The sequence below is a fragment of the Pelophylax lessonae genome (genome assembly GCF_965119305.1).
Source record: "Pelophylax lessonae genome assembly, chromosome: 2".
Lineage (NCBI taxonomy): Eukaryota > Metazoa > Chordata > Amphibia > Anura > Ranidae > Pelophylax > Pelophylax lessonae.
This window is the reverse complement of record NC_138769.1, coordinates 725,000,569-725,018,076: the sequence shown is the minus strand read 5'-3', so window position 1 is coordinate 725,018,076 and position 17,508 is coordinate 725,000,569. Positions and strand designations below refer to the sequence as shown.

At 44.2% G+C, this 17,508-nt stretch overlaps 1 protein-coding gene across 1 annotated transcript; it reads left to right on the top strand.

The window, feature by feature from the left end:
• Window positions 1-7,768: 7,768 nt before the first annotated feature.
• Window positions 7,769-8,587, top strand: LOC309546779 (olfactory receptor 51E1-like; the record flags this gene model as incomplete). Its single annotated transcript, XM_082246468.1, has 1 exon — window positions 7,769-8,587. One exon carries the CDS (start codon window positions 7,769-7,771, stop codon window positions 8,585-8,587), a length of 819 nt encoding a protein of 272 aa, XP_082102594.1.
• Window positions 8,588-17,508: the final 8,921 nt, after the last annotated feature.

Sequence of the window (17,508 nt, the reverse complement as noted above, 5' to 3'; positions counted from 1 at the left end):
ATGTACAGGACTCGAAGCCGAGTCTCTAAAGAAACGGGATGGACTCCTCTGGTACCAGGAAAAAATTTTTGTTCCCGCACAAGTGAGATTGATGGTCCTCAAAACCTTTCATGACCACAAACTCGCCGGACATTTTGGGGTGAGAAAAACCTACGAACTTATTCAACGCCGCTTTTGGTGGCCTCAACTGCACCAGGACTGCAGAATGTATGTGAATTCCTGCATTACGTGCCAACGGAGCAAAGGGGCAAAAGTCAAGTCATGGGGCCTGTTGAGGCCATTACCGATTCCAGAACAGCCCTGGAAAGGTTTATCTATGGACTTTATAGTTGAACTACCGCCCTCAGAAGGGTTTACCACCATCCTAGTAGTCGTAGATCGACTTTCAAAAATGGCTCATTTCCTGCCCATGGTGGGCACTCCTTCTGCCTTGGAAACAGCCAACGCATTCATCAAAGAGGTGGTCAGGTTACATGGACTTCCGAATAATATAGTATCAGACCGAGGCGTTCAATTTACCTCTAGATTTTGGAAGGAGCTCTGCAAGGCCTTGGCGGTTGGAGTGTCCCTGTCCTCTGCCTACCATCCACAAAGCAACGGGCAGACGGAAAGAACAAACCAAACTCTAGAACAGTACCTCCGATGCTTTTGCACCAGCTCTCAGGACAACTGGGTCTCCCTGCTCCCATGCGCAGAATTCGCTTACAATAATTCTGTACACTCCGCAACCAACCAAACCCCGTTTTGGGCTAATTATGGCTTCCATCCTTCTTTCTTGCCCAACTTGGACCAGGAAATCACGGTTCCCGCAGTCCTGGATCGACTGGCTGCCATTAAAGCTAATTTTCAGTTACTACAGGACAATATTCAGAAAGCCCAACAGGATTATAAGAAATTCTTTGACCTCAAACGGAAGGTGAACCCTGCACACAAGGTGGGAGATAAGGTCTGGCTCTCGTCAACTAATTTAAAACTTTCTTGCCCATCCAAGAAGTTGGGGCCAAGATTCATTGGTCCTTTCGAGGTCAAGAGAGTGGTGAACCCTGTGGCCTTTGAATTAGTGTTGCCCGGTTCTTTCAAAATTCACCCGGTGTTTCATGCCTCGCTACTGAAGCCCGCAATACCGAGCCCATACCCGGGGAGAGAAGAGGTACCACCTCCTCCAGTTGCAGTGGAAGGGGAGCCTGAATTTGAGATTGAGACTATCTTAGATTGCCGACGGAGAGGCAATCGCACTCAATACTTAATTAAATGGAAAGGATACCCCCCGGAGGACAATTCCTGGGAACCATTGGGTAATATCCATGCTCCTAAGCTTCTGAGAGAATTTCATAGCAAATTTCCGGAAAAACATGGTCAGAGAGCATCCAGAGGCTGCCCCTCGGGGGGGGGGGGGGCACTGTCAGGAAAGGAATCAGCATTCAGCAACAATAGAATGCTGGATGCAGAGCAGGTGTGTCACCACGCCCATCTCCCCAGCCCTGGCCCTATATAAGACACTCTCTGGCTGTGCTTCAGTGCTGGTTTATCATCAGCTCCTTTACCCGTGACCTGTTCGATTGCCTGTTGTTCCTGTTTAACCTGGCTAGCTCCTTTGACTTACCTGCATCTCTCCTTCGTTTGACCTCGGCTTGCCTGACCACCCCTTACTCTAAAAGACACCTCTGCTGGATCTCCTGTGTACCGACCTTGGCTTGGATCCCACGGACTCTCTCTCTTGTGCGGCCCTCTGTACCTTCATCTCCTCGGACTGATTATCTGTGTAAGACCCTCGGCCTGGCATTAACCTTTGTCTCTTTTCTCTGATCATCTATAGATCTCCTGGAAGCGGTCCTGAATCACCATCCATCCATCCATCCGGGATCAATCCGCATCCAGTGCTCCTTGGGACGTGTCATCTCCTGTTTCACCACCAGGGGTGATCCGCACCGAGCTGCAAGGGAAGCCCTCTCAGCACTTCGGCCTCCACCAAGGTAACTGACAGGCAGGGGGAGGAGGAGGGGGTAGAGCTGTCAAATCTCGCATCCTCACCACTAGCTGTATGAGGATGTGGCGGCACAGCAAGCTGCAGCACTGAGCCCTGTCTTGCATCCTTCAGAATTTCAAGCAAAGTTACCCAGTGTGCTGTGAATGAAATATAGCATCCCTGACCATGCTTGCTGGACCACGTTTCAGCAGTAACGTGGACTTTGCGGCTGACTGCCTTGCCCAACGATGCCACAACATTGCCTTTCATGTGATGGTACAGAGCTGGAATGGGCTTACGTGAAAATAAATAGCGAATGGGAACCTGCCATTTTGATACAGCACATTCTGCAAATTCACAGAAGGGGGCAGGATCCACCAGACGGAAAGGCAGAAGTTGTAAAGCCAGCAGCTTTGACAAGCTTGCATTTAGGCACTGGGCTTGTGGGTGGCAATGACTGTATTTTTTTAGATGATAGCAGATGGGGCAGGGAAATTTGCCAGCTATAGTCTACAGCTGGTGGTGTGCTACTGGCTAATGTGCTGCAGGGAACTGGGACACCCTGCGTTATACCTTCATCTCTGTCAGTGGAGGCTACTGAGAGGTCATGAGGTATAGCGGGGGTAGACTGAGGTGAGTAAGGAGGATGAACATAATTGCATCCCATTTGTGTGGCTTTCAGGTGCTCTTGCCAATGGGCTGATGTGGTACCCAAATGGCTGGTGTTTTTGCCATGCTTGATGTGCTTGAGACAAAGTTTGCAAATTACAACAGTGTGATCAGCTGCATATGTGCTAAAAAAGGCCCAGACAGCTGAGCTGTGGGAAGGGTGTTGGGAGATAACAGCTCCACAATGTGATGGAATATGGTGGATACTCTCTACTCTTCCATGATGGCTGCCTCAGTGGGGTTGTGCCTGACCCTGATTTTCCTCCTCTGCTTTATCTGGTACCCAATTTACGTTAGTGACTTCATCATCAATATCTCCTCCATTCTCATTACCACTGGAGACAATTTGGCAATACGCTGCAGCTGGGAGAACATGACTGCCTTATGTTCCAACCTTCCTCAACCTCAGAACCAACATCTGAATCAAGTAATGGCTGTGCATCATCAAGCAGCAAGTGGCTGATGCTGTTTTGACTACATGCCTGGTGCTAGGGCTATGGCAGGAATATATATATTTTTTGTGTGTATGGGTGGTGGCGCTACTCTATATGTGGGGTCTATTCTAACCATTAGATTTTGCAAATATTAGATATACTTATACAATCCTTATGCAAATGTGTAAAAGTAAATAAATAAATGAATATAAATAACGATATAAATAAAGGTGCTGGTGACCAACCAGTGAAAATACAGTGAATTCACAAATACAACAGTATAACTTAATACACCAATCTAGGTGACATTTGTGTGATAAATCTGTAAATTAATTAATGCTATGTGCAATCCAATAAACCAAATATTGTAAACGATGATATATAAAGTGCACTAGTGCTATGTGCAATAAACCAATAGTCCTTCTTCTCAGTCTCAATAAAGTGCACTTGGCAAGTGATCAATGTAGAGGGAGTACCTCTATTTCGATATTGTCAGTCACAATAAATTGCACCTATGAAAGGTGCTATATGCAAAATTAGATATTTTAAACGTGCAATCCAGCTGATGGTGTTTCCATGGTGCCAAAGGTGAAAGCAAAAGAAGTGTAAGATGCCAGTGCTGTACTATACTCTTTCTTTGCTGCGCTTGGTGCGTTGCTCCGTGCCCCTAATGAAAATGCACTCACCGCAATGCCCTCCCCATGAAGGGGTAGTGAGCCTTGCACAGCAAATAGATGGTCCTGCGGTTCCCTCTGGGTCTGTGTGGTCCTGGTGGATATGGATGCGCGTGCCTCCAATGTCTCTGGGTGTCCCTCAGTTATGCCCCAAATAGAGAAGGTAGACAGGCCATTGTGTAGTATATCTCAATGTTTATTAAACAGAAATAAAATTTCAACTCACAGTTTAGCGCTATTTCATATGCCGGTGGTGTGGCGTCCAAGCCGGATGTCCGGATACATTCCACAATCGGAAACCACTTTAGTGGAAGTGACGGAGCGACGTAATGTCCAGCCCTATGCATTTTGTCAGAGTTGACATCATCAGGAGCTACGTCACTCCGTCTGAACTCCCACTATATATATATACAATGTAACTAGGCAACCCCGTAGATCACCTGTGTCGCAGCCATGTTGTTTGGATCATTGCTATCGTAACCCCGCATACTAAGCGTATATTATAGCTGTAGGTTACTGCCCATCTTAACCAGCGGTGCAACGTAATAGCCAAATCGTTTTTTTGTCAGGAATAGCTGTGGACAAGGAGGCAGATTTAGCCACTCTGGCAGCTGCTGTGGACTACACAATAGTCTCTGCTTGGGTGACGGTGGATGAGGATGAGTGTGGTTTACTAAGCCAGTCCACCACCTCCTCTGCATGCTGTGACTGGATATCACAGGCAACATCACTAAACAGAGAAAATGTTGCCCTTCCTGAGGAATGACCATGTCCACCTTTGCCTGTGAACATATACTTTGCTGGCCCCCTCACAGTGCCATGGGAACATCTGCCTTTCCTTGTTGGCCCCTCAGACAGGATGGGGGGGGGGGATGCTTAATAACAAAATGTAATAAAGACGTGGAAATATGTATGTGGATGCAACACAATGTAATAAAGATGTGGAAATATGTGTGTGGATGCACTTTAATTAATGGAAAGTGGTGTTTGGTGCACTTTAACCTGAGTACTCACTACACAGACACACTCCACTGACACACTACAATATACCGCAGTAAACCTGCACTAATGCACAGAAATATGCAAAAAAAGTGTGTTAAATGGCACGTAATGCACTGAAATATACTGCATTAAACCTGCAGTAACGCAAGCACAGAAATATACTGCGTTGAACGTGCACTAACACACTGAAATATACTGAGTTAAATGTGCACTAATGCACTGAAATATACTGCGTTAAACGTGCAGTAACACACAGAAATATACTGCGTTAAATGGGCACTAACGCACTGAAATATACTGCATTAAATGCACACTAACGCACAGAAATATACTGCATTAAACGTGCACTAACGCAATGAGCCATGATTGGATAGAGTCATCATTACTTTCTCCAATCATGGCTCTGACAATGCTCTGTGCTCTGATTGGGCAAAGTTTTCATTTCTTCAGCCAATCAGGGCTTCAAATGCACTGTGTGACAGCACAGTACATTGTAGTCATCTGGCGGGCCGAACAAACGCACAAATGCCCCGATAATTTGGGTGTTCATTGAATGGGTGAACAGCCAATATTAGGCTCAAACTCATGCTCAGGCCGAACCGTTCACCCATCCCTAGGTTCTACATTCACACTGACTGAACTATCACTAGATTCATACTAAACTGATATTCTACACTGACAATAGAATCTGAATAGCGCACTATAGCACACTAACTCTCTAGTAGCACTGAATAGAGCACTGTTCTATCTCTCTCCACGCCGATATCACACTAAAAATGGCTCCTATTGAAGGAATCATTTTATAGTGTGGGGTGGGAATAAGAGCAATGAGCTGTGATTGGATAGAGTCATTATTACTTTCTCCAATCAAGGCTCTAACACTGCTCTTTGCCCTGATTGGGCAAAGCTTTCATTGCTTCAGCCATTCAGGGCTTCCGATGCACTGTGTGGCGACATAGTGCATTGTGGTCATTCGTCAAGCCGAACAAAAGGTCGAATGCCCCAATAATTTGGGTATTTCTAGAGCAGGGAAACAGCTAATGTACAGCCCGAACTCATGCTCGGACCGAACCGTTCGCCTGTCTATAATTAAAAACTGCAATGACCATTTTCTAAGCTAATAAGCAAGGGATTGTCAAACAAATAATAAGGAAGATTAGGCACTGCCTTGAAAAAATGTAAAGGGATTATTTTCATGTATTTTGCAGGTGGGAATATGACAACTATGGCCAGGAAATGTCCACTAGATTACATAAGGGAGAGATTCCAAGGCAAAGAGCTTTGAACAATGTGGGCTCATACCCCCAGATTTGGGGTGGTTATTATGTAGATTTTTTTTTTTTTTTGCAGCTCCATGTGGCAATTGATTACCTGTCCAGCCACTGTAAAATATTTTTGATTATTTTCTCTCAAATAATACGCTCATTTCTATTTCAAGCTAAACTCTGCCATGTCTCTCTTTCTTATATTGTGGCCACACCAAGCTGCTTACATACTATCCAGATACTGAACAATTTTTGTGGCTATTGTCTCTTAAATAATACATGTTTTATTGCAAGATAAAAATCTTCCTTTTCTGTTTATATCTTCTACCCCTTTAAGTGCCCATGCATGGTCCTGATGTTTGCCAATTTCCACCAAATGTAAAGTCTATATTTTGATTATTTTGTGAATAATTGGGGATACAAGGATCAGAGGGGTTTTGGGATCATGGGGGTTGTGGTTTTGAAGATTTTTGTGCACTATGTTTCGATATATTAGTAACCTTTTATGGAAATACAGAGTGATACGTGAAAAAAAAAGAAAGAAAAGAAGTTTAGAAAGTATTAAAGTATTGTGCTAAACTGTTGCGCCACTGGCGAGTTTGTTAAAGTTGAGGGCTTTATCTTTCTTTATTTAAAGGAAACTTTTTTATAACTTTTAGATTGGTTGGTTCTGCTACTTTCATCAGTCAGATCAGACCTATTATCGCTGGATAAAAAAATTAGATGTCACAGCCAAAACAATTTAAAAAAAAAGCCTTTTTAAGTTTTAATAAATCAGATTGGAAAACTGCTGCTGTATCCAATGGCTCCCGCTGCTGTCTCAGCCAATGAGGAGAGGGAGTCTCGGGACAGCCGAGGCTTTCGTGCACAGCACCAGATCGAGAGGAAGCACAGGTAAGTATTATAGGGAATTAGGGAGAACAGCACAGAGAAGGTTTTATACCTTCATGCAAAAAATGCATGAAGGTAAAAAACCTTGAGCCTTGACAAGCACTTTAATAATAATAGTGATCATCATGAACATTCTGCTAGTGCTAAGAGATGTTTCTCCAGCTTTCCCCTTGCCAAGCACCTTTTTAAAGGATATTTTGGGTTCTAGGGTGAAGTGCTGGATGTAAACCGTTCACCTTGTCCTTGGTTTACTACATGATTGTGCATGATTGATTCATCAATGCTACCAAACCAATAAAAGAGATGTATTGTACACCATCACTATGCAAACTTAAGATCAGTTCAAATTTTAATTCAAATTTCTCTTGGCTTTTGTTAATATTTCACATTTCATACTTGTTTTCTCATTGGGAAATCTTGTTAAATTAACGTGCACTACTTCATTAGATTTCTGACACTAATTAGGCCATCAGCAGCAGCTGTAGCAGGTATGGTCCACTGGGAAGACTTGGATGCAGTGACTGTGATCGTTTCTAAATCTAAATTGTTAGTGAGGTGGCAGCTTCATGAAATATATAAAAGCCCAACTGAGTTCAAGAGAAAAGCAACGCGACAAGAGTCACACTGATATCCACAGGACCTCAATGAATTACATTTTTCAACTTCCATTATTCAGATTGAATGAAACATTTTAGGAATTGTTGATGTTGGGTGACATAAATCCAAGCCATGAGTTCATCTCCCAACAATGTCTCATTAATGATTACCAACTTTGTTCTGGTGGGGCTTATTGAAATTGAATCATTTAGATATGTATGTGCTGCCTTGGCTCTTGCATTATTTTCACTCACATTGTTTGTTGGTTCTATGATTGTCTATGTAACCTGGACAGAGAAAAGCTTTCATGAACCTATGTACATCTTTATATGCATCTTGGTTGTGAATGTGATGTTTGGTAACTCATCCTTTTTTCCCAAGCTGGCCATTGACTTGTTATCTGGATGCTCAACCATCTCACTCACAGGATGTCTCTGTCAATCTTTCTGTATCCAGATGTTTGCATGGGTGGAAATGTTTACTTTTACAGCAATGGCATATGATCGATATCTGGCTGTAGGCCACCCTCTGAGATACAGCAGTCTGATGACCAACATTACAACTCAAAAATTATCACTTGCCATATATGTTTTCAATGTGATGAGAGTAATTGTGAGTATACTGTTGACATTAAAGCTAACTTTTTGTGGGGTAAATATCAACAATGTCTTCTGTGAGATCATGTCTCTACAACAGCTTGCTTGTAACGATATTACAATTAATGTCATCTATGGAACGACTTCAACCTTGTCAATGGTGATTGGATGCATGCTTGTAATAATATATTGTTACATAAGAACAGTTGTCATCTGTCTGAAACTTTCTGCAGAATCCTCTCAAAAAGCTATGCATACATTGATGACTCATGTACTGGCCTTCTCCATTTATGTTGTCACCTTCTTGTTTGTTAATTTGAGGTACAGACTAAACTGGGGTTCTATATCAAAGCAAGTTGATGTTATCATTCCTTTGATCGGTACCAGCATAGCTACTACTGTAAATCCTCTGATCTACGGGATAAGAACCAAAGCTCTCAGAGAAAAAATATTATGCAACTTGCAGAAAATAGTTGGAAAACCAAAAGAATAAAAATTAATCCATATTTTTTCACAGTTCTTCTATTGTGCAGATGTGTTATTTTTCTGAATTGGTTTCTGCCTTTTTGTAATAATGTAGGAAAGCGAGGGCTGTAGTCCAGCCTGTTGGAATGTGCCTATTTGTGTTCTCTATGCATGGACTGTACTACTCAGTCACTTGCCTTTTAAGCTTGCTCCAGCAGGGTGTTCTACAGAAGTGCCATTCAGTGTCATGGGTGCTTAATGACTTAGCCAATCAGCAGGCTTGGAGGATATTCATTAAGATACTTCCTGGCACTTGGCCTTCTCTCCTGGACTTCTGCTGAAGAGGATGCTACAGTTACAACATTTTTTCTTCTAGGCCTCTGGACCTAGGGGTCGAAACAAGGATATCTCCCCCTAGCAGGAAGCCTTAAGGATGCTGGCCACAGGGGATATTCTATTTTGGGTCTAGAGAAAGCAAACCACAGCTGTTCCCTACAAGAGAGGTGGTGCATGACTGTTTGGGGGGAAGGTAAACACTGAAACCCTTTAATGCTATCTAGGTAGCATTAGCATAGGAAATCCTGAAAACATGATGAAAACATGACCTGTTGGAGGATATTTGACGGTTGAGGTTGAGAATCAGGGCTCTACTGTAATAAACATATTTAAGTTTAACTCTAAAGTGACTGACACCCATGTTCCTTCTATCCTGAAACAAAATTCACTCACTGAGATGAACGTACCTGGGGGGTTGTTGCCAAGCAAGTTGGCTAAGGACATTAGCAATGTAGCTGTTGGCCAGCTAAAGATCACCAATTTAATTGTAGTTGTTGAAAATGTTTAAACCAACGCTATATTTGAGGCCCAAAGTGGCCAATGTTTTCCATTGCCACATGCCTCTGAAATTGTGTCTTGCTTTGTAGACTGTCACTTTGAATGTATTGGTGATACAGAAGTGTTTCTCACTTTGGCCAGTATTTGAAAAATAAATACATGGAGACCTTTTCCCTGGGAAGAGCTTTGGAATGAATCTGAATGTGAGCTGAATGCATCACACAGAGCTGTTCTACTAGCGAAAAGAGTGAGCAATTGAGATATTCAACATTAGTGATGAGTCAAACACCCCCCTGTTAGGTTCGCACCAGAACACCGCTAACAGGGGAAAAGTTTGTTCGAACAAATGAACTCCATTAAAGTCTATTGGACTCCAACTTCAAAAATCAAACGGCCTAATTTTGAAGGCTTAAATGCAAGTTATTGCCCAAAAAAGTGTATGGGGGTCCGCGTACTGACCTGGGGAACATGTAACAATGCAATTGTTTTTAAAGGAGCAGTGATTTACTGAATTTAATGAGGCTTAAAGTGAAACTATAAAAATGAAAAATTCCTTTAAATATAGTGCCTGGGGGGTCCCCTTAATATGCCTGTACAGTAGCGCATCTCTACAATGTACGTAGCCTGCTGCAGCAATACTGACATTTCTAAAGCAAAAAAATGTCATATACAAATATACATACATATTTTGAAATCACATGAAGTTGTCATACAGGTGCAGAAAAATCGAGCCTTGGTTGTTGGTGGTGCTTGAACACTGTAACCCCTCACAATTACTCTTTCTGGGCACAGGAACGGGCCCTGCTGCTAAAAATTCCATACAAATTTTGAAATTGCATGAACTTGTCATACAGGTGCAGAAAAATTGGGCCTTGGTTGTTGGCGGTGCCTGGACACTGTAACCCCTCACAATTACTCTTGCTGGGCGCAGGGCACAGGGACAGCACATGCTGTTAAAAATTATATTCGACATTTCAATTGTATGCACCTGTCATACAAGTGCAGAAAAATGAGGCCTTGGGGGTTGGTAGTGACCTAAACCAAAAACATTGTTGGAAGCTAGCAGAATCAAGGTTGAGGAATAGGATAGGCAGCATATGCAGTCTTTAAGGAATGGCAGACACCTAGCAAATTCAATCAGTTACATCAGCATCAGGGGCTTGATAGCTGTTGTTGATCCAGGACTGATTCATTTTGATAAAAGTCAGCTGGTCAACAGTCTGTGGACAGGCGCACTTATTTGTCTGTCACAAAACCTCCAGCATTGAATGTCCATTTGGAAAGCCCGCTGGAAGCAGGACATTGGTTGCTCAAACCTAACAGCCCTTCTCCACCACTCCTCCTTTGGCTTAACAATGCCTCAGAAACACGTCCAGAGAATTTTAACCTCCCAGTGTCTGGAAAGGTGGTACACAATTTTTTTTTCAAGGTCTCCTCAAGATGTTTCATCCTCTGCTCCCTCTGTGAAGGCAGGATGAGCTCTGCAACTTTAACCTTGTAACGTGGATCAAGAAGGGTTGCCAACCAGTAATTAACCCTCTCCTTGATAGCATAAATTCTCTGATCCTTTCGCAGGCTTTGCAGAATCAGGGAGCCCATGCAACGTAAGTTGGAGGAGGCATGAGGTTCTGAGTCCTCTGGGTCACTAAGGAGGACATTGTCAGGAGCAACCTCTCCCCAACCACGTACAACTCCTGGGGATTTGGGGAATCAAAACCATCCCTTGAAGACTGCTGTATGCTATCCTCTACATCCATGCTGCCGCAAGCCTCCTCCTCTTCTTCTTCCTGTTTGTTTTGTGGCCCTTCAGGAATGATATCTGCATAAAGGGGGCCTTGTGAGGAAAGGAAGTCCTCCTCTTCCTCCCGCTGTTCTGCCTCAAGTGCCCTGTCCATGATTCCACGAAGCGTGTGCTCCAGCAGGTAGACTAGAAGGATAGTGTCACTAATGCATGCATCGTTCCAGCTGACCATCCTTGAGGCCTCCTCAAATGGTGACAGGACGGTGCATGCATCCTTTATCAAAAGGCTCTGGCGTGGCGAAAAAAAGCCAAGCTCCCCTGACCCTGTCCTTGTGCCATATTCACACAGGTACTCATTGATGGCCCTCTGTTGAGTGTGCAGCTGCTGCAGCATTGCCAATGTTAAGTGTCACCTGGTGGGCATGTCACAAATGAGGCAGTTGGTGGGCAGGTTGAATTCTGTTGAATGTCAGATAAGCGAGCACTGCCATTATACGAACAGCGGAAATGGCCACACAGACTTTTCTGGCCTTTCTCAGGAGATCTTGGAAGCCCAGGTATCTGCTCACTGCACCACCAGATTCAGAACATGTGCCAAGCATGGGACATGTGTCAAGTGTCCCTGTCGGAGGGCAGAGAGAAGGTTGGTGTCATTGTCGCATACAACCATTCCTGGCTCAGGCTCTAGTGGTGTCAACCATCTCTGAGCCTGCCCCTGCAGAGGTGACAGAATCTCTGCCCCGGTTTGACTTCTATCAACTAGACAGACCAACTGATGCATTTCATGACATCTTTTAGCCTGACTGCTTGTGTAGCCCCTTGAACGCTTAGGGAGCACTGCTGCTTCAGAGGACAATTGAGCAGAAGAGGACATGAAGGAAGAAGAAGAGGTGGAGGAGTAGGTGGTGGAGTATCCAGATGTGACAGAACCAGCACCAGCTTTTTGGAGGCGTGGTGGCAAAACAAGTTGCAACACTGACCTGACTGTCCTGAATCCTTCCCATCTGCCAGCAGAGTTACCCAGTGTGCCGTGAAGGAAATGTTATGTCCCTGTCCATGCCTGCTGGACCAAGAGTCAGCAGAAATGTGCACCTTGATCACTCTGTCCAACGAGGCCAAAACACTACCTTCCACATGACGGTAGAGAGCCGGAATGGCCTTACGTGAAAAGAAATGCCTTTTCGGTATCTGACACTGTGGTACAGCACATTGCACAAATTTGCAAAAGGGAGCAGAGTCTACCAGATGAAAAGGCAGCAGATGTAATGCTAGCAATTTGGCCAAGCTAGCATTAAGACGCTGAGCATGTGGATGGCTGGGACAGTATTTCTTTCTACGGTTCAAAAACTGGGGTAGTGAAATTTGCGTGCTGCTCAAATGAAGCGGTGGTGTACTGCTAGCAGATTGGGTGCAAGTCTCTGTGGCACTCATTGCTATACCATTTCCCTCTCAATGCAGGTATTTGAGAAGGCATGAGGTATAGTAGGGTTAGAGATCCCAGATGAGGAGCAAGGTGAAGTATGCTTGTTTCGATCTTGTGGCTCTTTCAGGTGCTGTTGCCAACGGACTGCATGGCAGGCTGTCAGATGCCTTGTCAAGCATGTGGTGCCCAAGCGGCTGGTGTTCTGGCAACGCTTGATCCGCTTCAGACAGAGGTTGCAAACAGCAAAGCTGCAGTCTACTACACATGTGCTGAAAAATGCCCACAGTAATTAACTTTTTGAAGTCCGTGGGGAGTTTGCAGCACCCTGCACCTGTGGAGCTCTGTGCTGTGATGCAATAAGTTGGCGACTCATATGGCGGCCCCTGGAGCACATCCTGCCTCGTTTGAGTTGTGCCTCTTGCTCCTCTTTCCCCACCCTCACTTTCCTCCTCTATCCTGTCAGGCACCCAAGTACAGTCAGTGACCTCATCATCCCCTCCCTCCTCGTCACTGGAGCAAACTTGGCAGTATACTGCAGCTGTGGGAACATGACTGCTAGTTTACAGTCTGTCATTGTCACCCTGTGACGGAATCCGGACACCTCCGACTGGGTATCTCCACCAGTAACCTGCTTCCTAAGCTCTGGAACACGGGATCCGTGAATCTGGATTTAGTTACCCCAAGATCTCGACAGTTCAAGTTTTGGAGTGAAACCAGAATCAAACTGTTTATTCAAAACACATGCACAAAGAGATACACTCTGGGACAACCCCTTCCCCTTAGAGCCAATCCACACACACATACACATCCCATAATGAGCTTACTCAAGGCAGACAGGAACAATAGAACAATGGAATGCAGGTATTCAACAACAACAAACCCCACCCCACTAGCAAGGGTCTATGAAACCCTTCTGCAATATATCTTTATATATTTCCTGAGGGATATGGTCCAGAAATATAATTGTCCCAAGTGAAAGAGCCCCTCACTCTTTCAACACAAACCATACATATAGAACCCAGGATAACTGGGGCAACACCAAATGCTTAGTCCGGTGTGGTTGTACAGCGAGTCTGATTTGTGCAGACCCGACTGGGGTTCTTGGTCACCCTGTGCCCCTAATATACACAGGGTGACTTACACATAAGAGGGGCTGGGGAAACTGGACAAAGAGTCTCCCAAGCTCCCTAAAGCAATCCGGGTTCCACAAGCCCCCTAACCAAAGTGACTTACGTCACACACCCCCTCTCTCTAGGCTCACGTTATTCCCTTCATCAACCTGCGAACCAACATCACAGCTTTCCAATAGCTGCACATCCTCCAGCAGCATTTCACTGACACTATGATTGAATAGTTCAGGTGACTCCTCTGTGCATAATGGTGGGGTGACAGAAGGAGTAGCTGTGGAGAAGGAGCCTGTGGAAGGGGCCACTTTGGCAGCTGCGGTGGAAGGCAAACTTGTATGGGTATGAGTGTCAGAGGACAAGGAGGATGAGGACAGCTTATTTATCCACTCCACCAACTCTTCTACATGTTGTGGCTGAAATACACGGCCAGCACCGGAAAAAAAGGACGGCCGTGCCCTGCCTGCAGAGGATGCACCATATCGACTGTGGCCACCACTTTTCACTGTGGGCACAGAGGCTGCTTGCCCTCTTTTCATGGCCTGTGAGCGTCTGCCTCTCTTTGTCAGCCTTTGGGACATGATGTGGATTTGGGGGGGGGGGGTTATTACTGGTTGAGATATATATATATATATATAAATATATATATATATATATATATATATATATATATATATATAAATATATATATATATATATTGTGACAGGAAGTCAGGTAAATCTGGGAATGTAGTCACAGGAAGGAGATGCATTTCCACCTGATTTAGAAAGTTCACTGATACTATAGGGTGTTGGCTGCAGAGAGAGCCAGCAGGAAGTTGAAAACCATTCAGCTGTTCGGAATGAGGAGATCAAGGCCTCTATAATTTGTCCAGAGAAAATCTATTGAGTGCTGCCTCCTGTCGCCGTGTGGGCTGGGAGAGGAAGGCAGACAAACGGCTGCATCCTGACGCCATGTGGGTAGAGGACAGTCCTGTGTGCCCCCTGAAAGCTGAGTGAGCATGGGGAAGACCTCCTGAAGCGGTGTGCGCTCAGGAGGGTAAAAACGAGTGAAGACGTCTCAAAGGTGAGACGTCTTCACTCGTTTTTACCCTCCTGAGCGCACACCGCTTCAGGAGGTCTTCCCCATGCTCACTCAGCTTTCAGGGGGCACACAGGACTGTCCTCTACCCACATGGCGTCAGGATGCAGCCGTTTGTCTGCCTTCCTCTCCCAGCCCACACGGCGACAGGAGGCAGCACTCAATAGATTTTCTCTGGACAAATTATAGAGGCCTTGATCTCCTCATTCCGAACAGCTGAATGGTTTTCAACTTCCTGCTGGCTCTCTCTGCAGCCAACACCCTATAGTATCAGTGAACTTTCTAAATCAGGTGGAAATGCATCTCCTTCCTGTGACTACATTCCCAGATTTACCTGACTTCCTGTCACAATATATATATATATATATATATATATATATATATATATATACACAAATATAATGCACTGCTGATATGTACTGAACTAACCAATAGATACTCGATGGCCTGATATCTAATCAATTGTCCTATATATAGATAGAGATCAACATAGGGTATGCGCAACTGACTGATAGATACTCAATGGCCTGATATGATCTAATCAATTACCCTATGAATAGATAGAGATCAATATAGGGTATATGCAACTGACCAACTGTACGCCCACACAATCACACTACACACAGCTACTGTGCATGCAGCCTTTATATAGCGTGGGGTGTGTACTTAGCCCCTGAGCCACGATTGGCTAAAGGTAGCCTGTACTTGTTTTATCTATAAGGACAGTGAATAACTTTAACGGCCTTGATATATGTGCTCCCGTGCTTGCCCGTGATCTTTTTCTGCATGCGGGCTACATGTAAATTTTGGGGTGAGTGCTCCTACATTGCTCTGAATAACAATATATTTTGAAGAACTGTATGACACGTACTTGTTGACTACTTAACATACTTTCATGTTTTTCATTTGTGTTTTTAGTGTTTATCCCCTCTATATTCTCCTGAAGAAGTGGGTAACCGCAAAACACGTTGAGAACCTGACGGTCCTCACCAACACTATTCTCTTGGAGTAGCTTCTCAGGTAGAGGTGGCTCCCTTGGTGGGGGTGTAGGAGCCGTCAAGAGGGACTTTACTTCATGTTTTTTATCTTTTATTTTGTACTTTCTCTGCCATGATGGACTGCTTTTATATATTGTATTTGTATGTAATAAAATGTATTGGTTTAACATAAAATAATTTGTCAATGTCCTTTGACGGTACCAAGAAAATCCTGTTGCCCCACTTTATTCTAGTTTTCTCTATAAGGACAGTGTAGCCATCAAAAGACCTGAACACCAGACGTGGAGAACATGCTTCGGGATCAAGATGGGAACATATAACAAGTTCAGAACCAGATACTAAAAGAATGATGTGCAGGAGAAAACATTTCCTGACACCTGAAGTTTACTTCTTGAACATTAAGGTTGTGTATACCTCTGCATTGGAGGGACAATGCAAAAGCCTCTTAAAGTGAAACTATAGGCAATTTTATTTTTTCCATTTTGGATAGAGTAAGGGAGAGTTATAACCCTAATTTTGTTTCACCATCTGTGTGCTATTGCAGAGATTTCCCTTCACTTCCTGTCCCATAGCCAAACAGGAAGTGAGATGAAACCCCTGCAAATTAATTCCTTAGGGACCCCCCAGGTCACCAGAACTAGTGTCCCCATTGGAAGATTTTCCCTTTATAACTTTTGTGGAGATAACCCAAAATTTGGGGTTTTCTTTTACTTTCACTTTTAACCACTTCCATACCACAGTACGTCATATGATGTCCTGGGCTTTGAGTGGGGATATCTGAATGACGCCTGCTGCTGCAAGCTCATTCAGATATCATTTTTTCAGCCAGCGATTCCTTGCACCATAAGAACAATTATAGCTTGAACGTACCCTCCCTCCCGCCGCCCTCTGGTGGTTTTACCGGCTTGCCTGTGCTCCCGTGAGCCGGAGGAGGAATCCGCCGACGGCGGAAGTTCACCATAGAGAATACCAAGGACCAGATGGTCCCTGGCAGTCTATATGACTCTCGGAGGCCCGGGTGCGACGTTGAGACGTCCCGACCGGCCTGGCAGTTGTACATACTGCCCGTGATCTCAGCTGGAAAGCTGAGATCATTTTTTTTTTTTATCTCAGGCTTTCCAGCTTGGAGGAGAGATCTGAGGTCTTATTGACCCCAGATCTCTCCCCAAAGAGGACCTGCCATGCACTATTCAAACATACCTTGTAATAGGAATAAAAGTGATTAAAAAAAATAAAACTTAAAAGGTAAAAAAATAAATAAATAAATAACTAAAAAAAAAAAGTGGAAAGTACCCCCATCCCCGCGTGCTCGCATGCAGAAGTGAACGCACATGTACTTTGCGCTCACATATGTAAAAGGTGTTCAATCCACACATGTGAGGTATCGCTGCAAATGCTAGAGCGAGAGCAACAAACCGAACCCAAGGTCTACTCTGTAACTCTAAACGGGTAACCTGTAAAAGTGTTGCCTATGGAGATTTTAAGTGCCGAAGTTTGGTGCCATTCCACGAGTGTGCGCAACTTTAAAGCGTGACATGCCAGGTATCTATTTACTCGGCATAACATCATCTTTCACATTATACAAAAAAATTGGGCTAACTGTTGTGTTTTTTTTTTTTTATTCAAAAAACTGTTTTTTTTTTCCAAAAAAAAACATGTTTAAAAAATTGCTGCGCAGATACCGTATGACATAAAAAGCTGCAACAACCGCCATTTTATTCCCTAGGGTCACTGCTTAACAAAAACCC